Source organism: Rhea pennata, chromosome 22 (genome assembly GCF_028389875.1).
Source record: "Rhea pennata isolate bPtePen1 chromosome 22, bPtePen1.pri, whole genome shotgun sequence".
In the NCBI taxonomy this organism is placed as follows: domain Eukaryota; kingdom Metazoa; phylum Chordata; class Aves; order Rheiformes; family Rheidae; genus Rhea; species Rhea pennata.
In genome coordinates, this window is record NC_084684.1 from 2,287,465 (window position 1) to 2,309,457 (window position 21,993).

At 62.1% G+C, this 21,993-nt stretch overlaps 1 protein-coding gene and 1 long non-coding RNA gene across 10 annotated transcripts; one reads left to right on the forward strand and one right to left on the reverse strand.

Moving 5' to 3' along the window:
* Position 1: 1 nt before the first annotated feature.
* LOC134149968 (uncharacterized) lies at positions 2-4,622 on the reverse strand. Its single transcript, XR_009960551.1, has 5 exons — positions 4,588-4,622; positions 2,192-2,289; positions 1,274-1,421; positions 488-563; positions 2-200 (listed from the first exon to the last, which is right to left on the reverse strand). It is a non-coding gene; the product is annotated as an uncharacterized LOC134149968 (long non-coding RNA).
* On the forward strand, positions 3,773-16,209 carry ZNF362 (zinc finger protein 362). Of its 9 annotated transcripts, none has more exons than XM_062593356.1 (9): positions 3,773-3,853; positions 5,720-5,804; positions 13,321-13,384; positions 13,558-13,804; positions 14,004-14,325; positions 14,429-14,653; positions 14,843-14,921; positions 15,088-15,246; positions 15,344-16,208. In XM_062593356.1, the coding sequence occupies exons 2-9, from the start codon at positions 5,764-5,766 to the stop codon at positions 15,458-15,460; spliced, it is 1,254 nt and encodes a 417-aa protein (XP_062449340.1). In that variant the 5' UTR covers positions 3,773-3,853; positions 5,720-5,763; the 3' UTR covers positions 15,461-16,208. The 9 variants fall into 9 exon arrangements, with proteins under 9 accessions (XP_062449340.1, XP_062449345.1, XP_062449339.1 ...); XM_062593361.1 differs by having other exon boundaries at positions 3,777-3,857; positions 14,139-14,325; positions 15,344-16,209; XM_062593355.1 differs by having other exon boundaries at positions 3,777-3,857.
* Positions 16,210-21,993: the final 5,784 nt, after the last annotated feature.

A 21,993-nucleotide genomic window follows, 5' to 3' on the forward strand; every position in this document is an offset into this window, starting at 1 on the left:
AAAAAAAAAAAAAAAAAAAAAAAAACACTGGGCCCAAAGGACTGAGGCCCAGACATGCAAAAATAGGCTAAGATGCCTGAATCCTGTGGGATGCAACACCCCTAAATCTTCCTGGCTGTTGTCTCACCAAAGGGTTCAACACTCGCCAGTCCAGGCAGGCTCTGGGGACTGTCCCGCAAGACGCTGGACGCTGCATGAACCTGTGGATAAGAGAGGGCCAATCTGGAAATCGAAGGATGCAACAAAGAGGTGTGGTGGCCGTTCCCTGCTCTCCACCCCAAAATCCATGTTGTTGCCTGGTAAAGCCGTGTGGTTTGCTAATCAGGGGTCTTTGCGGCAGCTCCCAGTTTCCTTCCCTCCCTGCTCCTGGTCGCTCGTCCCCAGCGCCGATTGCTCCTGCTCCCACCACGCAGGGCGACTGGCATCTGCAGGGCTGATTTTCCCAGCTCCCAGAGTCAGGTGACAAGGAGAGAAACTTGGCGCTCACCTTCTGCTTTTTATCATCTCTCCCGTCCCCTCTGCTCTGCTCAGGAAGGACTTCGAAGCTCGGCGAGCGTGACCTGCTGGAGAGAGGCCAGGGGAAAGCAGCAATAGCAACCAGGAGCCGAGAAAACTTGGCCTGTGCGGAAGGGGCTGAAGGATTGGATTTGTTTAGTCTAGAGAAGAGGAGGCTGAGGGGAGACATAATAACAGGCTTCAAGTACGTGAGAGGTTGCTGCAAAGAGGAAGGGAATAAAGCACTCTTGGGTCCACTGGCAGAAATCACTGCAGGCACTGCGGGGGGGCATTTGGGCCTCCCCAGCCCACCCATCCAGTGCGTCCCTCTCCTTCCCACTACGGGGTTTTCCCCCATGTCTCATCCTCCATGATAGCACTCTGGGAAACCTGGAAAGCATGAAAAAAGCCCAGAGATTTTTAACTGTACCATCAGTGGAAATTTGTGGGAAACCTTCTCGGTTTGCTGGAACCAAACTCTGGGTGCTGCTCCATGACACAGAATTGGTTCCTATGTGATTTAGCACGCACACAGGGACAAGCAGCTCAGGCTGGAAGTAACACATCGCTGCGCTACAAAAGCGGCCAAAAGACACCTTCCCAATTCACTGTAATGCACCAAACCCACCCCACACCCCTGAACCAGCCAAAGGATTTCCAGGCAGACCAGCACACGACAGCAGCGCTTCTTCCTGGCATATAATGTCGAATCGTAATCTCAGCGCTGCACTGAAGCGTGGAGACCAGAAGTTTTTAGCAAACAGAGTTTTCCCTCTACCTGCTTGGTACGGTTGGAGCTGAGCGGTGGCTTATGCGCCCCGTGGGCTCGTTCTGGGATCCCATTTGCTTTCAGAGGCACCCATTCCATTGCTTTGATACTTGTAATATCGTAATCTTGGGGATCCTTCAGTTGTCCTTAGAGTCTCCTTGGGAAAGGAAAAAAAAGCAGGCAGATAAGACCTGAGAGAGAAAAAAATTGAATAAAGAAGTATTTGTGTGTGAGTAAAAATAACAAAATAAAACAAACTTCTTTAATGGAAGAACAGCATCACCTTGGAGGCTAGTATATATTTACACATGCACATATACACACATGTATACATGTATTAAAAACACAGCTCTTACTCAGGTTCACATCTGTTCACAAACTTAGAGATTTGAGTGCCTTTTGCATCAAAACACAGGTGAAAATTCAGTGCCCTTCATCCAGAAACAATTTTAGTTTCACACAGACACCTCACCAAGCTCTGAGATCCTGGATGGATTGCTTGCAACAAAACTTGCATCTGATCCCCAAAATCCTGAGGACCTTGGGGGGACGAGCTGCGTACGAGAAATATGGTGGAAAACAGCCATCATCACACGGACATGTGGCAGTGTTTTAAAGACAAATTAAAAAACTTTAGGCAAAATGAGCTGCCATTTGTAGCAGAAAACACTGGTGCAAGACAGAGCTAAGCCGGCACCTGGGGCACAGCTAGAGGTTCATAATCACGTTAATGGCAAGAATAAACTTTTGCATTTCTAGAGCGTGTTCTCGAGGCGGTTTTCTGGAGGATGAACGGGCCTTGCCTCTCTGCAGAGGCCCAAAGATGTGCAGCGCCCAGGCTGGCGGAAGACGCCAGCAGAACAGGCAATTTTCCCTTTCCCACCTGCTTAAATGACAGGGTTTGTGTGCACCCCAAAACCCGCTCACCTGGATGGTTGCCTCCATCCCCATCCCTGCGTGAACCCAGCTGGAGCGGAGCGACCTGCTCTGGGCCCACGATCTGCTACCAAACCTGCCACAGGGTCCTAAGGAAAAAAAAAAGAAAAAAAAAATAAAAAAAAAATAAAAAAAGCTTGAAAGAGTCTCCAAAGTCCTTTGGGTCCGAGCCCAGCTGTGCTCCCTCCTGCATGTGCGATGGGAGGCACAGGACACGGGATGGAGGTTCCCCAAGAGCCGTGAGGCTCCAGCCTCAGTTTCCCCCGCTCGGCCAAGCGCACGGGGGGCTGCGGAGCGGATGAACCGCACGTTTCCCCGGGGGATGCGGTGGTGAGACAGAGCTCCAGGCTGGGAAGGTGGATTTTTTGGGGGGACAAAACAGGGATCGGAGCAGGACTGTTTTCCTTCCAAAGCCCCTCTCCTCTCCTTCTCCCCTCCGTTTCCCAGGAGCAGATCCTCGCTGCAGATTTGGGGAGCGCTTCTGCCACGCTTGGGATGGAAGTGCTGGAGGTGGGGGGGGGGAGAGGAGAAAAGAAAGAAAAAAAAAAAAAAGACAGAAAGAAGGAAGAAAAGGAAAAAAAATAAAAAAAAGATTCCTAAAGAGCGACCCTGGGAGGAGAGAGCAAAGGGGGACTGGCCGGAGCAGGGACAGGACACCTCCTTCCTGGGAAGGTGCTGGGGGAGACCCAAGTGGGTCTGGGGGGGCTGCAGAGCCCCGGAGGGAGATAGGGGAGACCCAGGGAGGAGGGTTGGGGGGCTGGGGAGACCCCAGGGGGGCTGGGGGGCTGCAGACCCCCCTGAGGGACACAGGGAAGACCTGGAGAAGGGGTCGGGCGACTGGGGGAGATCCTGAGGGGGGTTGGGGGGGCTGCAGAGCCCCTTAAGGGACACAGGGGAGACCTGGGAAGGGGGGTGGGGGGCTGGGAAGACCCCAAGGTGGGTTGGGGGGCTGCAGACCCTCCCTGAGGGAGGCAGGAGAGACCCGGGGAGGGAGGCTGGGGAGGCCCCAAGGTGGGTTGGGGGGCTGCAGACCCCCCTGAGGAAGGCAGGAGAGGCCCCAAGGTGGGTGGGGGGGCTGCAGACCCCCGTGAGGGGGGGGGGCAGGGGAGACTTGGGGAGGGTGCTGGGGGGCTGGGGAGACCCCAGGAACGGCTGGGGGGCTGCAGAGCCCCCGAGGGAGGCAGGAGAGGCCCGGGGAGGGGGCGGGGGGGGGGGACAGAGCAGAGGCTGAGGAGCCCCGGGGAGCCGGGGATGGTGGGGGGAGCCGAGCGGGCAGACGGCGGGGCGTGCGAGGAGACCGAGGAGAGAGGGTCGGGGAGCCGCCCGCGGGCGTTGCGGGCCCGAGGAGCCCCGTTAGCCGCCGCCCGGCCTGTGGGCGCGGGGCGCCGCCATGTCGGGGCTGTGTGGGGAGGGGGGGGGGGGGGGGGGGGGAGCGGCGCGCCGCCCCCCGGGCCGGGCCGGGCCGGGCGGGGAGGGGAGCGGCGGCGGCGGCGGCGGCAGCGGCGGGGGGGGGCCCGGCTGGCGGCCCCGCGCACCGGAGCCTGGGCGGGCGGAGGAGGAGGGCGCGGAGGCGGGAGGGCGGCGCGGGGGCGCCCATTTCCCTGCGTGCCGCCGGAGCGCCGGCTGGACCGCCGCTGGCCGGGGAGCATGACTGTTGGTATAGGAAGTGTCTGCTTTTTTATATATATAATAATAACCATAATGACGATAACCTCCCGCTCCTTTTTTATTTTTTAATTTTTAATTTTATATTTTTTTTTGTACCCCCCCCTTCCCGCGTTAAGGGGAGGAGGAGGAAGGGGGGGGGGGGAGCGGCCCGACCCACCCGCTCGGTGCAGGCGGCCGGTAAACACCGGCCGGGGGGGGGGGGGGGGGGGGCCGCGCCTCGCCGCCGCCTTCGCCGCGGATCTGCAGAACATGGCGGCCGCGGCCGGCGTTAAAAATAAGCCGGGGCGCTGCCATTTTTGTTTTTCTTTTGTCTGCGAATTTTAATAAAAACTGTCTGAGAATGTGGGAGAGGCGGCGAGGCGGCAGCGGGGGCACCGAAAGGGGCCGCGTTTTCCCCCTCCTCCTCCGCGCGGCTTTTTTGTCTGCGCCGCGGCCGGGGCCGGGGCCGGGGCCGGGGCCGCCGCCACCATCGCCGGGGCAGGTCGGCGGCCGCGAGTTAACTTGCGCCAAACTTTGCCTTTTTAACCGCGTTGGTTTTTTTTATTTTTCTTTTTTTTTTTTTTTTACCCTTCCCCCTCCTCCCCCCCCCCCTTCCCGCCGTGGTGCTGGTGCAGCCAGGAAAATGCCCGTTTCGGATTTTCTGCCTTTTTTCTTCCTCCCCCCCCCCCAACCCCTTTTCTGGATGGTTTAATGGAAAAGTTAATTGCAGCTGAACCTACCTATTTTTGTGCCGGCGAGGAGCTGTGGATGTTGCATGGAAGGGCAGGGGGGAAGGGAGGAGGGGGGGGGGGATTCAAACCTTTTTTTTTTATTATTTTTTTAAGAGCAGGCCTTTTATTTATTTATCTATGTCGCTATCGCTCTATCCCGCTTTTCTCCTTCCCTCTTTCATTTCCTAACCGGCCTTGTCTCGGCAGCGGCGGCGCTGGCTCGCGAGCGGGTTTTGCACGGCGCGGCGGCCGGACCCCCCCTGTCCCCGCGGCGGGGGCCCTAGCGAGGTCCGGGAACGTATATATACCTGTATATATATATTTTATACATGTATATATATAAATGCGTATATTCCACCCGCTGGTTTAGCAGTTGGAGGCCGTCGGTACGGGCATAGCCTCCCCCCTCTGCCGCCAACGCCGGCCACGCTGGGCCGGGGCGGCTGAGCCGGACGCCGGGAGGAGGAGGAGGAGGAGGAGGAAGATGCGTTTTCACCCCAGCGATGGTTAATCTGCTGCTTTTTTTTTTTTTTTCTTTTTGCCCGCCGCGCCAGAGGCGCTTGGAGGATGCTCCCTTGCAGCCCCCCTCCCTCCCCGCCCCCTCCGCGCGCGCGCTGGGCGCTTTTTGGGGTGATCCGGGCCGCAGAGGCGCTTTTTGACTTTGGAGGGGTGTTTTGGGGGTGCCGCCGAGCCGGCGCCCCGGGCCCTCGAGATCAAAGCGGTATTTTGGAGAAGAGGTAAAAGTTTGCCTTCCCTCCCGGCGTGCAATTTGCCGAGCGGCGGAAGGGATGGATCTAGGCCCCGCTTTTCCAGCGGGCTCCCTGTCGCTCGGATCCGCCAGCGGCTCGGGGGGCGAAACGCAGCGACGCCGGCGTAGGGCTCTCTCGGCAGCCCGGCTGCAAAAACATTGCATTTTTTTTTAATTTTATTTTAGGGCTACTTTCTGGCAGGAAAAAAAAAAAAAAAAGGAAAATCCCCCCAACGCGGCCCCCCCTCCCCGTTCCCACGGGCTGGGGAGGTCGAAGCTGCTTTGCTTTTGTTCCTCCGCCTCTCCGGGAGCTTGCGCGCCGGGGGCCGGCGGGGTATTTTTTTGGGGGGGTTTGTGTGTGAAGTTCTCCCTCCTTGTCCCCCCCCCCCATAGAAAAACGCCCCGCGGGCAGCAGCGGTTCTCGGCTAGACCCGGAGATGGACGCGGATAAGGGGAAGCAGCGCCAGTACTCTCAGAGGTGGGCACGCCGGCGGGGGGCTTGGAGGGGACGGAAAATGAGACGTGGTGCAATTTGGAGGGGGGGGGAGGAGGGAAGCTCCAGCCCTTCCCCGGCAAAGTTCGGCAATGGGGGAGCCCCGGGCCAGCTGCCTGTGGGGAGGGGGTGGCCGCCGGCCGGATCCAAACACCCGAGCAAAAGCCGGAGCTAAAAATGAGATATATAATATGTATGCATAAAATAATCTTTTCTACCCCTCCAAGAAAAAAAATCCTTTTTTTTGGCTTGAAAAAATGCAAATTATGCCTCAGTGCTTAAGATGTTATGACAAGTGCATGTGTATTTAATGTTTATGTGTGTGTATTGCGAGGCTGGGGGAATCGCTTGCTGATGCCTCGCGTGGCCTCGGGGTGAAAATCGCTGCAGGGTGAGCCGTGCCTCAGTTTCCCCACCTGTGACACCCATCCTGATGGGTGTTTTCTGGCCCGGCAGTCCCTCGGTGCTTAGCGATATCTGCGGGTGCTCAGCCTGGCTCATGCTGGACCCCCCCAAGTTTCTCTCTGTTGCCTGGTGCTCGCGGGAAATATGGACTTGCCGCCTCCCTTAAAAAGAAAAGAAAAAGTGGATAGCGCCCAAGGAAGCGATAGCCAAGACTTGGCCGCTGAGCGGGCCCGGGGGGCTCTGCGCAGCCTCGAAGCGGGCGGCGAGGTGGACCCGGATGAGGGGCGATTCCTGGCTGGAGCGGTTCGCCGCTCCGAAACGCGGGGGCCGAGCCGGCTTTGAGGCCGGGGCGTCCATCCGGATACCGATTCTCGCTCGCGAGGGTGGTTGCGTTTGGGGCTTTGGAGCGGAGGAGCTCGCTGGCGGAGCGGATGAGGCCCCCGCCGGCTCCCGGTGTATTTGGGGGATACGGGCCCGGTGCATTTGGCGGCAGGACCGGGAGCGGCACCGGTTCCTCCTGGCTCGGAGCCGCGACGGCGGCGTTACCCCAGGCAGGTCGCCCCCCACGGGCACGTGGTTTCCCTACGGACCTGCCATCCTCTTGGGGGTCCCTCTCACCCGTCTGCGGCTCCCGGTGGCCGGTCTCTGGTGGCAGCACCGCTTCCTTGCCAGGCCAAGCAGGTCCCTCCTTCCCAGTGCCACCACACGGAGGTTTTTAACCGCAGTGTTTGGAGGCCCGAGCTGGTTTCGGCCTTTCTGCTTTCTTCTCCGGCTCATCTTTGGGCTCGCGGTGCTTTCTCCATCTTTCGGGAGCATTGCCCTGCTCCCAGTCTCGGGTGCCCTCTCGCGCGGGCGTCGCATCCCACGGAGGTCTCCGGCACGGCTTCGAAAGCAAGCTGCTTTCCTTCGCTGCTCCATCCTTACCTGGTTTGCGCTTTTGCTTTGCACCAGTTCCTTCCTTGCTCTGGAAATGGGAGGTCGGAGAAAGCCCCCAGTGCTGCCCGGCTGGGGAATTTGCCCCCGGGGGTGCATGGCACAGCCATCCCCAGCTCCCACCTTTTAGCCTTCGCAGAGGCAGGCCGGTGGGACAGACAGAAAGCAGGGGACAGGCCCCACCGGGCAGCCCAGGGGCCGAGGCGTCCTCCGTGCCGCCGACATGCTTCGTCTTCGCCCCTCCGAAACCCCTTCCCGGGCGCCGCTGGGCCGGGATAGGGGTTTTGCCCAGCAGCTAGCTCCTCCGGCTTTTGCTCGGGAGAGGAAATCTGAACGAGAAACACCAGTTTGCAGCCCTTCAGGGGGCGGAAACGCGGGGTTTAATTGGTTCCATCTTGGGTGAATTCTTCTGGCACAAGATCCCCCGAGCGGCTCCTCTCGGAGCGAGCGCCGGATGGGGATTTCTGAACTCGTCTTCGCCAGGTTTCCTGGTGGCCACGCTGGGCTTCGCGCGTTGTCTCCGCTCCCATGGCTTACGTTTTTCTGGTGCCCCCTTGAAAAGCAGGCTGGGGGACGCAGGTGGAGAGGGAAGAGGTGGATCATCCCGTGTCCGTGCAGGAAGGTCCCTAAGGCTTGAAGCGAGACTTCTCATTGCAAAGCCGTGAGCCGGTCCGGGAAGCCCGCCCAGGCACAGCGAGCTGGCACGGCACGGCGTCCCCCGCGGCAAGCTGCTTGCTTTGATGCTGCTTTCTGCCCGCCGGCTCTGAGTTGGGGTTTTATTTTATTTTTTTGCATCAGGGCCCTTGGCTTCTCTCGAAAAACTCCCGCTCCGGGCGAACGCTGGTTGCACGCATCCTGCGGAAACGCGGGCCGGTTTCTCCGCGTTGCTCCCGTCGCTGGTGGAGACGGAGAAGCCGCCTGCGAGGGGAGCAGAGAGGCACGGAGGGTGGGATGGTGTTTTCGGGAAGTGCTCTTGCACGGGTGCCGCCCCGCGCCGGGCACCTGCCAGCTCTGCTCCTTGCTCTCCGCTTTGCTGAGGGGCTTCGCCGTGGCTTTTCTTGGCAGCGAGGGGGAGGCCTCCAGCTCTCCAAAGCGATGCTCTCCCGGCAGGGATAGGCCACCGCGGCGCGGGGACTTGCTTCCAGCCTGGTCGACGGCACCTCGTAATATTCAGGCCCGCCGGTGGCAGCTCAGGGCGTCCCGCTGCTCCCCGCCCCGGCCGAGCGGCGCCGGTCCCCGGGCGCTAACCCTTCTCGCGGCGGTGCCGTGCCGCGTCCGTGAAAAGAATCTCTTGTTTCTTTTTATTTCAGCGAAGGCGAGACAGAGAGGGCTGCCAAAGTAGAGGCGTTCCCTAGAGAACTGTAGCTTGACTTAGCGGCAGTTTGGTAGGAAGTTGGAAGGCTAGTGAGCTCCGGGGCCTGGCGCTTGTACCCACCCGTGCCATCATCTACCTCCATCAATCTGGAGCCGCATCGACACGTCTCCCCCGGCAGCTGCGGCCACCTGGCTTCTGAGGCCAGCCTGTGAGTACCAAACACGGCGTGCGCACCACGTCTCGTCCCCCGCGGGGCCGCCGCAGCCGCCTCGGCACCCACCTCCCCGCTTGCCCCCGCCTTGGTCCTCTCCCCGGCTTGCCCGCTCTTCACGCCGGCTTCCTTCCCCCTCCGCGAGCGCGGCAGCAGTTTTCCAGGCTTCCCCCGCGGTCCGGCGGGCAGCAGGACGAGCGGCCGTGCCCCGGGCTGCCTCGCGGCCCCAGGCTCCCCTCGACCAGGCTTCGGGGCTCCGTGCATCCGCCCGCTTGCTCTTGCGACGGCCTTCCTCCCGGGGCACCCCTCTCCTGCCTGCCTGCCTGCCTTCCCCGCGCTCGCCTCCGGCCGCGCCGAGCCGAGGGCCGGCCTTGCCCGGCGGCCGCCTCCGCTGCCGGAGCCCTCGCGGGCGGGCAGGCCGCCTTCTCCGCCTGCGCAGCACCCTTCTGCAGGGCACCCGTCCTCCTCGCGCCCGCCCCTGCCCTCAGGGACGCTCGGCACGGGGCTCCGGCCGTGCCACAGCTCAGGAAGGCTCTTACCTGCGGTTTTGCTCCTCTTTCTCAGCCAAAAAACAGGCACTGGGACATCCCTAACACAGACTTCTTCCCCCAGGGGCGACAGCATCCCACGTGCCTGGTGCTGGGGGGCCCAGCGGCCCCGCAGGGAGCCCCGGTGCATCCCCAGGCCGGGGCAGGCATATGCTGCAGTATTCCCCATCCTTTATAATTTCCATTTTAATGGATTTTTTTTTTCTTTTTGCTGTGTGTCAGCCTCCATTTTTCATAGTTAGCTCAGAATATAGAAAAAGGGAGTTTATATATTTTCCATCTGCTTTATATCCCCTCTAGCACCCTCCCCCAGCTATCCAAGCGCCTCTCACGCCATTCTCGCCCTGGGAGAGGGGGAGCAGTCCCTCCGCTCCAGATGAAATACTGCACAATTTATAAAATTAAGTTGGGACAGGAATAGGATTTTTTTTGGCACAGCGGCTGCTCCTTTTCTTTTTATTCTAGGCAGGTTTGTAAAGCTCCAAACGTGGTGGTTTTGGCTATTGTAGCAGCCTCATTATTTAATAAGACCTCCTCAGGTGGAGGGGGAGGGAAGAAGGACGGGCAATATTTATGCTTTCCTCCCCATGGCTGTTTCAGGTTATACTGGAATCTTTTCTCAAGAGGAAAAGTGAGTTTGATTTAGCAAAGCTGAGAGAAAAAGCTCTTTGTTTATAAGCAACCCTACAATAACAGGGCCTGAAAAACACTGGGCCCTCAGCAGAGGTGCTGCTTTGCGGATGCTTTGCAGCTCGGCGATAGCGCATCAGCCGGGAATCGGGGTAGAAACCAGCCCCGTCCAAGGCGTGCGGCATCCGCAGCCGCCGCCGGTTTGACGGAGGGTTTTAAAGGGCCTCAGCTTTCACCGGGGCTGCTCCCGGGTGCCTCTGTCTCTGCTCCAGGGCTGGTTTTGTCTGTGGTGCTAAGTTGGGGCAAAACCAGGGGACGCTGCTTTTCGGGACTGGGTGCATGACATTCTCTTTTGCTTATCAAGAAGGCAGTAGTCAGCTTGAAGCTGTTCTCATGCTATTTGGGGTAAATAAAAGCAGGATTTGGCCATTCAGGAGCCAAGCGGGAGAAGCCGATTGAACCTTCTTGCGTTCGGAGCAGGCCAGGTCCCGCGAGGACGGCCGCTTGCCCGCGGCGCGTCAGCGCTAACCTCCCGAGTCGCGGCCGGTCCCAGCGTTCGGGCTCCTCGCGCCCTCGAGGAGTAGGGGGAAAACAGACGGAGGCTGCAAAAGTCAGCCCAAAAAGTACTTGCTGTGCCTAGGCCCTCCTCGCTGCTGGGAGACCGGAGCCGCCCTCCTCTTCCTCCCAGGGATCCTGGTGTTTGGGAAGCAGGGGGGAGGCTTCGGAGAGCTTTTATATCCCGCTCCCGCCCAAGCCCAGGTGGTTTTGCAGCTGCCAGGAGGTTTCTGCCGTAACCACGGGGCAGCTGAGACTCGTTCTGCTCCTCGGCGCTCAGCTGCAGCGCGGTGGCGTCGGGGCCGCCACCGGGACCCCGGCGCTGCCTGCGGGCTCCGGCGGTGCTGGGGTCCAACCGAACCATTATTTTCGCACCTCCGCCCAGCTGATGGGGAGTTTGGTACAAAACGGGAGCGGGTGAGGCCCGGCTGGCTTTGCTGGGAAAACAGTCCCGGCATTTCTGCTGGGCGGGCGGGATCCTGCCGGCGCGGTGCGACACTTAGCTCCTGCTGGGACACGTACGGATGAGCGGGATGGGAGGGATCGCGTTGTACGTTGGCGGAAATCCAGGCCGGCCCTCCGGCAGCCGGAGCCAGGATGTGGCTGGGGATAGCGGTTCCCGGGACGGCCGGGGCAGGATCAGGCCTGTCCGCCGCGATCCGCGCCGCGTCCTCGGCTCGAGGCGCCGCGCGGAGGGTTTCGACGCTCGAGGTGCCGTCCCGGCTTCGCGCCGCCCGCGGCAGAGAGCCCGGCGGAGCCAGGGCTGAGCGCGTCGCCGCCGAGCGATGCTCCGCTTCCCCTCGGAGCGGGCAGCGCCGGGGTCGGGAACGGGCTTCGCCAGGGATGCCCAGGCACTCGGGGCGGCCCGGTGCCGAGCTGCTGGGGGAGACGGACGGAGGGGGCAGGACGGAGGCCGCGGGGCACCTGCCGCGAGGGACGGCGGCGCGACTCCCTGGGCCGGCTCCAAAACCCTCTTCTAATCATAGCTCCGGCTTCCTGTTTTCCCGGGGAGGAGCGAAGGGGCATTTACGCTTCCCACGCGGTGGGGCCGAGCCGCGGGCGAACGCCGACCCCGCCGCGCTCTTGTCCTCCTCTTTTGCTATCGGGGGGCTTTTCCCACCCCTCCCCGTCGCTGCAACGTCCCCTTTCCGCCCGGCGCTTCCCCGGGAAGCGGGGGCCGTACACGCGCGGGGGGCCTTTTCCGGAGTCGCCTCTTCTCTCGGCAAAGCGTCGTTTCGGAGGGGCCGGAGCTGCCGTGCCTCCGCCGGCCGCTGGCGCCTCTCTCGCTTCGGCGGCGCCGGGGGAGAATCATTCGGGGCCGGCCGCGGGGTTGGGGTGGGGGGGACCGCGGATCTGCCGCCCGTCTTGGAGGCGCCGGTCTAGTTCCTCGCCGCCGCGGGACTCCCGCGCCGGCCTGGTTTCCGCGGCGTATGGAGGTCACCTCTCCGCAGCTCCGGCGAGCGGGGGAGGACGCCGAAGAGGCTTCCCGGTGCCTCGCGGTCCGTGGCGCCTTAGCATCTTTGCTCCCGCGGAGCCAAATCTGACCGAGGCTCCCCGCACCGCCACCGCGCTCTCTGCACAGACGCCTTTATTTATTTTTTTTGCCCTCTCTAGGTTCTCAGTGTCCACGAAATACCCGGACACGGACGGCACTTCTGACAAAGACACCGGCTTAATTTCTCAACGCTTAGCGTTGGAGGAGATGAAAGCTCAAGTCCCGCGAGAGCCCGCGCGTCCCCCTCGCTTTTCCGGGCGGGAGCTCTCCTTTAAATTTCACCGGGGCCTCTTAAGCGCTTCTCAAACGTGCCCTTAGAGAGGTTTGCCGGGCTGGTCTCAAGCAGCCGAAATGCCTTTTTACGTGGGGCCGTTACGTTGTTGTCATTTTCTTGCCGTTCCCTTTCAGATGTTTCCTATTAACCAGCGATGGAGTTAGAATTAATTTATTTTTTTTTCTTTTTCGTCCAAAGCGTTTAACGGCTCTGTAAATCTCCGCCGCAGCAGGGGCTTTCCTGGAGCGAGCGTTGAACGGCTCGTGGCCGCTGTAGGTCGTTTCACGCGGCCTCGCTGGGTTTTAGTTGGCGTCGGGTTCGACGCCTCGCCGCGGGTCCCGTGCCCGGACCAAAGCAGCCTCCCGGCCGCCTCCGATATTGTAATCCCTCCTTGACATACTGCAGCAGCAGGAAGAATACCTCCAGGAACTGAGGGAGTTGGAGCTTCCCGGTGATTCGGTACAAGCTCGCAGCTTTTGTCCTCGACCCGTTTTTTTTCCCTGCCTTGCCGACGGCATCGGATCGAGAACGTTTTCGCTCTCCGCGCCCGCGCCGTGCCCCGCCGGCAGCCCTCGGACGGGCTTTTGGCCGGACCTCGCGGTCCAGCCGGCCCCGTGTCCCTTGTGCTCGCTGGCGTTTCGGGGTCTGCAAGGGCTTCTTTGGCGTCGGGCCGCTTTGGTCTCTCGGCCCTCCGGAGAGGTGTGTTTGCACCCGACATACATTTCTGCGCCGTTTTTAGCTCGCTCCTGAAAAGAGGCCTCCCGCTTGGGCGCCTGACCCGGCGGGGATTTGCAGGCTGGAAAGCGCTCGCGGGGTCCCGGCCCTTGGAACGGGCCCTGCTTGTCCCTTGCCGTGGTTTTTGGCCCGGGCGTTGCCTCCGGCGCGTCCCGGCGGCGCCGGCTCCCCGTCGGGCGGGGAGGGAACGTCTGCAGGCGCCGCCGCGGCGCGAGGCTCCAGCGCCGGGGGCTCACCGTCGCCCCGGGGCGGGCGGGCGGGCGGGCGGCCGCGGCCGGGCTCCCCGTTGGGAAGGGCTGGGGCTGCTGCCGGGCCGGCGGAGCCCCCCCTCCCCGCCCGCCCCGGGGGGAGGAAGGCGCGATGCCGGCGGCGCCCCGTAACCCTGCCGTCTCTCCCGTAGGATGGCGGAGCCTCGCTTTAACAACCCGTACTTCTGGCCGCCCCCTCCCACCATGCCCAGCCAGGTAAGATTCCTCCCCCGGTGCCCTCGGAGCGGGTCCGGGAGAGGAGGGAGCCCAGGCGGCAAGCGGGGCTGGAAGGGCCTGGCGGAGCCCGGCGCGGGGACGGGCGGCGGATGCGCAGCCGGGGCGTCCCGCCCGCCCCTGACCCCGCGGCTCTGCCTTCTCCCCGCCGGCAGCTGGACAACCTCGTTCTGATCAACAAAATCAAGGAGCAGCTGATGGCGGAGAAGATCCGGCCGCCGCACTTGCCCCCCACCTCCGTGGCCTCCCAGCAGCCCCTCCTGGTGCCCCCCTCGCCCGCCGAGAGCAGCCAGTCCATCATGTCCCTGCCCAAGCTGCAGCAGGTCCCCGGCCTCCACCCGCAAGCCGTCCCCCAGCCCGACGTGGCCCTGCACGCTCGGCCGGCCACCAGCACCGTCACAGGTACCGCGGCGCTCGGGGAGCTGGGTGGGGGGACCCCGCTGCCTGCGGGGGTGCCTCGGTGGTCCTCGGCGGGCCGCGTCCCCTCCTGGTGGGGACGGAGGGGCTGCGGGCGGGGCGACCCCTCCGCTAACGTGTCCGTCCTCCTCCTTCCCCCCTTGCCCCAACCCCGTTCCCGTCCCCGTCCCGCTTCGCCCGCCAGGGCTGGGGCTGGCGTCGCGGGCGCCCGCCGTCAGCACCTCCGAGTCGAGCGCGGGCACGGGCACCGCCACCCCCTCGACGCCCACCTCCACCAGCCAGAGCCGCCTCATCGCCTCCTCGCCCACCCTCATCTCAGGGATCACCAGCCCGCCCCTCCTCGACTCCATAAAGACAATCCAGGGCCACAGCCTGCTGGGGGCACCCAAGGCCGAGCGGGGCCGCAAGAAGATCAAGGCGGAAAACCCCTCGGGGCCGCCCGTCCTCGTGGTTCCTTACCCCATCCTGGCCTCGGGGGAGACCGCCAAAGAGGGCAAGACCTACAGGTAGGCGCGCGGCGGCGGTGCCGCGGGGAGGGGGGGCGGCGCGGGCCGGGCCGCCGGGACCCGCCGGCCCCAGCGCGGACCCTGTGGGGCTCTCCGCCTGCAGGTGTAAGGTCTGCCCCTTGACGTTCTTCACCAAGTCGGAGATGCAGATCCACTCCAAGTCGCACACGGAGGCCAAGCCCCACAAGTGCCCGCATTGCTCCAAATCCTTCGCCAACGCCTCCTACCTGGCCCAGCACCTGCGCATCCACCTGGGCGTGAAGCCCTACCACTGCTCCTACTGCGAGAAGTCCTTCCGGCAGCTCTCCCACCTCCAGCAGCACACCAGGTGCCGGCGCCGCGGGGACGGGCTGGGGCTCCTGCAGCCCCTCGGCGTGGCTGCCCCTCCGCGGTGCCCCGGGCCTGGCCGGGGAGCGGAGGGCGGTGGGGCGGGCGGTGGCGAGGGAGGGGGCTTCGCTTTGGGGGCGCTGACCTGATGTTTGTGCCCTCCCTCGCGCTCACCCCGGCTCCGGCGCAGAATTCACACCGGCGACAGACCGTACAAGTGCCCGCACCCCGGCTGCGAAAAGGCATTCACGCAACTCTCCAACCTCCAGGTGGGCACCCCGGGCGAGGGAAGGGGGAGAAGGGAAGGGGGGACAGAGCCCCAGGGCAACGGGAAGGAGCCGGGCGGAGGGGACGGGCCGCGGACCCGGCTGCGAGCGCCGGGAGCCGTTCCCGCGCCCGTAACCCGTTCCCGGCTCCCCGCCGTGGCCTTTGCAGTCTCACCAGCGACAGCACAACAAGGACAAGCCCTACAAGTGCCCGAACTGCTACCGGGCGTACACGGACTCGGCGTCGCTGCAGATCCACCTCTCGGCGCACGCCATCAAACACGCCAAGGCCTACTGCTGCAGCATGTGCGGCCGGGCTTATACCTCGGTGAGCGGGGCCGGGGCCGGGCCGGGGCCGCGGCGCGTCCCGCGTCGCCCCGCCGCTCACGCCGGCCTCCCTCCCTCCCTCCCTCTGTGCCCTGCAGGAGACCTATTTGATGAAGCACATGTCCAAACACACCGTGGTGGAGCACCTCGTGAGCCAGCACTCGCCTCAAAGGACGGAGTCACCCGGCATCCCCGTGCGGATCTCGCTCATCTGAACGGGGCTCCCTCCCGGCTCCGGGGGCACCGCGGAGACGCCGCGTCCGGACCCTCCCTCAGCGCCGCCCGGCCGCCCCCGGCCCCCCGCGCCGGGCCGCGGCGTGGCGGGCAGCCGACGGATGCCGCCGCCGCCGCCGCCGCGCTTTGGAAAGGCGCCCGGCCGCCCCGCGGCCCCGGCCTGGCCCGGCTCCCCCGGGGCTGCGGTTTCGGTGACATCCAAAGACGGCTTCAGAGCACTTTGAATCTCTGCGGTTTTTTTTCGGGGAGGGAGGGTGTCCTTCTCTTTCCTCCAGTCCCTGCCCCTTTCCTTCTCTCATTTTGGATACAAATATATATATATATTTATTGGCCAAGAAGTTGGTGCTGCTAAAACAGAGACGAAATAAGACACAAAACAAACCGCGGACAGAGGAAAACGCTGGATGGCGAAGGGGCGAGAGATTCGGGGCCCTCGACCGTCGGCTTTTTCTGCCCTTGGACTCTCCGCTGGGAGCCGCGGCCGGAGAGGGGAGCCGGCGGGACTCGAGCCGAGCCGGCAAAACCGGTGCCGCGGCGGGATGGAGCCTGCTGTGCCGCGTCGTCGTCTGACCTCTTTGGGACGCTTTGATTGTTTTTTTCTCTTTTTACGTTGTTTTTTTTTTTTCCTCCCCCTCCCGCTTTGGGTTACCCGCTCCCCGCGCTGCTCTCCCGGAGGACTGGCTCAGCGCGGAGCCGCGAGCGCTGGGGGCTTGGGCAGGGGTGGGGGGAGCGAAAGCAGCCGGGGTGGGGGGCGACCCGAGCCGCGCGCCGGGGCAGGGTTGCGGGGGAGGGGGGGGAGGACGTGGGAATTTCGGGAGCGGCCGCGGGATCGCGGGACCCCCCTCGGCAAGGGCGCCGCACTCAGGGAGCCCCCCCCCGGCCACGGGGGTTTGTCCCAGCTTGGCAAGCCGGCACGGTGGGGGGGGTCCGAGGCGGCGAGCGCCGCTGCCCCGGGGGGGCTGCGAGGGGCCGGTCGCGCCCCCCCCCCAAATCCCAGCCGCTCCGGGGAATCGCTTTGCCGGGGAAGCCGTGCCGGGCTCGCGCGCGTGTAAACCCCGCACGCAGAGACGGGCGGGCGCCGCTCCCTGCCCCTCTTTGCAGAAAAACTAGACAAAAACTCATATATCTTATGTACTCTTCGGTTCCGTTTTTGGATATTAACTGTGTTATTTTTTTATACACTTTTTAAGCCTTAACTCATTGTTTTGCCAGGGTGTTTATTACCTTCTGTTTATTAATTTGATATCCCGCAGCCTTTTCTCCCCCTCCGTTCCCCACCTCCATCCCTGCCTCTGGTTCTTTGTTTCCGAATCGATGTTGTACGATACTCAATATTGTAATCTTTTTTGTCAGCATGTTAATACTGTGTAAATATGCCTCTTATACATACTGTTAACACTTCTTTCTCCCTCCTCCCCCTTCCCCATTTTGGGGCTTTTTTTATTTTCCTCGGTGGAAATCCAGGCCACATGTCTCTAGAGCTAGTTATTACCTTATTAAAAAAAAAAAAAAGGAAAAAAAAAAAGTGGGGAGAAAAAAAAGAGAAAAATGAACAAAAAAAAAGAGAACATCCCTCCCTGCTTCCCATCCCCCTGTCTTGCGTTGTGGTTCACGGAAAGACGTGAGGAGGCAGCGGCCTTCGCCGGGAAAGTTTGCATTCTGCCGGCAACGAATTAAAACCCACCAAACTGACGACCCTTAAAAAAAAAAAAAAAAAAGGAAAAAAAAGGAGAAAAAGGAAAGAATAATTAAAAAAAATACTCTTTGTATTTCTCTGTTGTGGAAGGCAAAAGAAAAACAAAAATAAACCTGTACATGCAGACTTTGGCCAGGTGTAAGGTGTGTGATGGGCCGGCGTCCCCGGGGCGAGGAGGGTTTGGGGGCCGGGTTGCTCCCTGCCCCGCTCCATGGAGCCCCGGGGCAGGATTTGGGGGGATTTTCCGGGGCTTTAGGGTGGGATTTTGTGGCCCCAGGAGAGAGGCTTATGCCCCAGGGGTGAGTAAAGTCCAAGCACAGCGGCTGGCGCCCCATCCGCGGGGGGTTTCTTGCCTACGTGTCGCTGCGCTGGGCCGTCCTGGCCCTGCTCCCGGGGGGGGGGGTGGGGGGGGGCATGTCGCTGCGGCCCCCTCGTTAGCTTAACGAGGCGGCCGATCGGGGCGGAGCAGCTGCGGAGGGTCCCGTCAGCGGGGCCGCGTACGCGAGGCAGGAGGGTTCGCGCTCCCGACGAGGAGCGTTCGCAGCCGCAGGGCCCGGCCAGCCCCTGCGCGTCTGGGGGGCTCTGGGGGGGCACGAGCGAGTCGGGGCTGCTGGGGGTACCTGCTCCGGGAGCGCCATCACCATGGGCCTGAGCTCCAGGGGCACCATAACAGTAGGTCTGAGCTCTAGGGCCACATCTCCATGGGTACCTGCTGCAGGAGCACCATCACCATGGGTCTGAGCTCTAGGGCCGCATCCCCATGGGTACCTGCTGCAGGAGCACCATCACCATGGGCCTGAGCTCCAGGGGCACCATAACAGTAGGTCTGAGCTCTAGGGCCGCATCCCCATGGGTACCTGCTGCAGGAGCACCATCACCATGGGTCTGAGCTCTAGGGCCACATCCCCATGGGTACCTGCTGCAGGAGCACCATCACCATGGGTCTGAGCTCTAGGGCCACATCCCCATGGGTACCTGCTGCAGGAGCACCATCACCACGGGTCTGAGCTCTAGGGCCGCATCCCCATGGGTACCTGCTGCAGGAGCACCATCACCATGGGTCTGAGCTCTAGGGCCACATCCCCATGGGTACCTGCTGCAGGAGCACCATCACCATGGGTCTGAGCTCTAGGGCCGCATCCCCATGGGTACCTGCTGCAGGAGCACCATCACCATGGGTCTGAGCTCTAGGGCCACATCCCCATGGGTACCTGCTGCAGGAGCACCATCACCATGGGCCTGAGCTCAAGGGCCACATCTCCATGGGTACCTGCTGCAGGAGCACCATCACCACAGGTCTGAGCTCTAGGGCCACATCCCCATGGATACCTGCTGCAGGAGCACCATCACCATGGGTCTGAGCTCCAGGGGCACCATAACAGTAGGTCTGAGCTCTAGGGCCGCATCCCCATGGGTACCTGCTGCAGGAGCACCATCACCATGGGTCTGAGCTCTAGGGCCGCATCTCCATGGGTACCTGCTGCAGGAGCACCATCACCATGGGTCTGAGCTCTAGGGCCACATCTCCATGGGTACCTGCTGCAGGAGCACCATCACCACGGGTCTGAGCTCTAGGGCCACATCTCCATGGGTACCTGCTGCAGGAGCACCATCACCATGGGTCTGAGCTCTAGGGCCACATCTCCATGGGTACCTGCTGCAGGAGCACCATCACCATGGGTCTGAGCTCTAGGGCCACATCTCCATGGGTACCTGCTGCAGGAGCACCATCACCATGGGTCTGAGCTCTAGGGCCGCATCTCCATGGGTACCTGCTGCAGGAGCACCATCACCATGGGTCTGAGCTCTAGGGCCGCATCCCCATGGGTACCTGCTGCAGGAGCACCATCACCATGGGTCTGAGCTCAAGGGCCACATCTCCATGGGTACCTGCTGCAGGAGCACCATCACCATGGGTCTGAGCTCTAGGGCCGCATCCCCATGGGTACCTGCTGCAGGAGCACCATCACCATGGGCCTGAGCTCAAGGGCCACATCTCCATGGGTACCTGCTGCAGGAGCACCATCACCATGGGTCTGAGCTCTAGGGCCACATCTCCATGGGTACCTGCTGCAGGAGCACCATCACCACAGGTCTGAGCTCTAGGGCCACATCCCCATGGGTACCTGCTGCAGGAGCACCATCACCATGGGTCTGAGCTCTAGGGCCACATCTCCATGGGTACCTGCTGCAGGAGCACCATCACCATGGGTCTGAGCTCTAGGGCCGCATCTCCATGGGTACCTGCTGCAGGAGCACCATCACCATGGGTCTGAGCTCTAGGGCCGCATCCCCATGGGTACCTGCTGCAGGAGCACCATCACCATGGGTCTGAGCTCTAGGGCCGCATCCCCATGGGTACCTGCTGCAGGAGCACCATCACCATGGGTCTGAGCTCTAGGGCCACATCTCCATGGGTACCTGCTGCAGGAGCACCATCACCACAGGTCTGAGCTCTAGGGCCACATCCCCATGGATACCTGCTGCAGGAGCACCATCACCATGGGTCTGAGCTCTAGGGGCACCATAACAGTAGGTCTGAGCTCTAGGGCCGCATCCCCATGGGTACCTGCTGCAGGAGCACCATCACCATGGATCTGAGCTCTAGGGCCGCATCCCCATGGGTACCTGCTGCAGGAGCACCATCACCACGGATCTGAGCTCTAGGGCCACATCCCCATGGATACCTGCTGCAGGAGCACCATCACCATGGGTCTGAGCTCTAGGGGCACCATAACAGTAGGTCTGAGCTCTAGGGCCGCATCCCCATGGGTACCTGCTGCAGGAGCACCATCACCATGGATCTGAGCTCTAGGGCCGCATCCCCATGGGTACCTGCTGCAGGAGCACCATCACCACGGATCTGAGCTCTAGGGCCACATCTCCATGGGTACCTGCTGCAGGAGCACCATCACCATGGGTCTGAGCTCTAGGGCCACATCTCCATGGGTACCTGCTGCAGGAGCACCATCACCATGGGTCTGAGCTCTAGGGGCACCATAACAGTAGGTCTGAGCTCTAGGGCCGCATCCCCATGGGTACCTGCTGCAGGAGCACCATCACCATGGATCTGAGCTCTAGGGCCGCATCCCCATGGGTACCTGCTGCAGGAGCACCATCACCACGGATCTGAGCTCTAGGGCCACATCTCCATGGGTACCTGCTGCAGGAGCACCATCACCATGGGTCTGAGCTCTAGGGCCGCATCTCCATGGGTACCTGCTGCAGGAGCACCATCACCATGGGTCTGAGCTCTAGGGCCGCATCCCCATGGGTACCTGCTGCAGGAGCACCATCACCATGGGTCTGAGCTCTAGGGCCGCATCCCCATGGGTACCTGCTGCAGGAGCACCATCACCATGGGCCTGAGCTCAAGGGCCACATCTCCATGGGTACCTGCTGCAGGAGCACCATCACCACAGGTCTGAGCTCTAGGGCCACATCCCCATGGATACCTGCTGCAGGAGCACCATCACCATGGGTCTGAGCTCTAGGGGCACCATAACAGTAGGTCTGAGCTCTAGGGCCGCATCCCCATGGGTACCTGCTGCAGGAGCACCATCACCATGGGTCTGAGCTCTAGGGCCACATCTCCATGGGTACCTGCTGCAGGAGCACCATCACCATGGGTCTGAGCTCTAGGGCCGCATCCCCATGGGTACCTGCTGCAGGAGCACCATCACCATGGGCCTGAGCTCTAGGGCCACATCTCCATGGGTACCTGCTGCAGGAGCACCATCACCACGGGTCTGAGCTCTAGGGCCACATCCCCATGGGTACCTGCTGCAGGAGCACCATCACCATGGGTCTGAGCTCTAGGGCCGCATCCCCATGGGTACCTGCTCCGGGGGCACCATCACCATGGGCCTGAGCTCTAGGGCCACATCTCCATGGGTACCTGCTGCAGGAGCACCATCACCACGGGTCTGAGCTCTAGGGCCACATCTCCATGGGTACCTGCTGCAGGAGCACCATCACCACGGGCCTGAGCTCCAGGGCCACATCTCCATGGGTACGTGCTGCAGGGGTACCATCGTCGTGGGAATAAGTTGCAGGGGCAACATCACCTCTATGGGTACAAATCCCAGGGACATGTCATCATGGGTACCAGCACCCAGTTGGGTACCATCTCTACAGACATCACTTCCATGAACACGGAGCCATCGGGCTCAGTGCCAGAGTGGCACTATGGGTACCAGCTCCACCGACACCATCTCTGGGGACACCAGCACCATGGGTACCACCTCCAGGGCTGTCCTCACCGTGGATGCCATCTCCAGAGGCATCAGCACTGTGAGAGCCCCATCTCCACTGGGTCCTATCACCAAGGCTGCATGCTTTGCCCTTGCACAGAAAGGGACTTGCCTCCCCCACGCACCCATCCAGCCCCCCTCAGCCTTTTGGAGTCCCAATGCATTCGCCACAATTTTGGGGTGCAGCATGGCTGGGGGAGCCCTTCCAGGGCGGAGTCATGCCAGGCTCCCCAGGAACCCCATGCCAGCTGCCCACTGGCCCCCTCAGTCTCCTTCTCACCACCTAGCTGCATTCCCCCACCCCACCTAGGCCCACATCCAGGCATCTCTGGGTCTACCACCTCCTTGCTGCTCACCTTGGGGTGGTTTAGGGCACAGCCTACTTACTCCAGCATGGATGAGTCCAACTAGCAGCCCCCACATCCCAGGCAAGGGAGAACCTGGGGCCCCCTAAACTCCCCCCAACAGCAGCATAAGCTGCCTCAGTTTACCCCGTGCAGGACAGAAGAAGCTGAAGAAAAGGGGGGAAGGGAAGGAAGGTAGAGTTTGGGAGGGGAAGGGGCAG

Excerpts from the sequence above, each read along its gene's own strand:
- ZNF362 (XM_062593355.1), top strand. Across the intron at positions 14,654-14,842 it reads CACCTCCAGCAGCACACCAG|AATTCACACCGGCGACAGAC; the intron begins GTGCCGGCGCCG and ends GCTCCGGCGCAG. Across the intron at positions 14,922-15,087 it reads CGCAACTCTCCAACCTCCAG|TCTCACCAGCGACAGCACAA; the intron begins GTGGGCACCCCG and ends TGGCCTTTGCAG.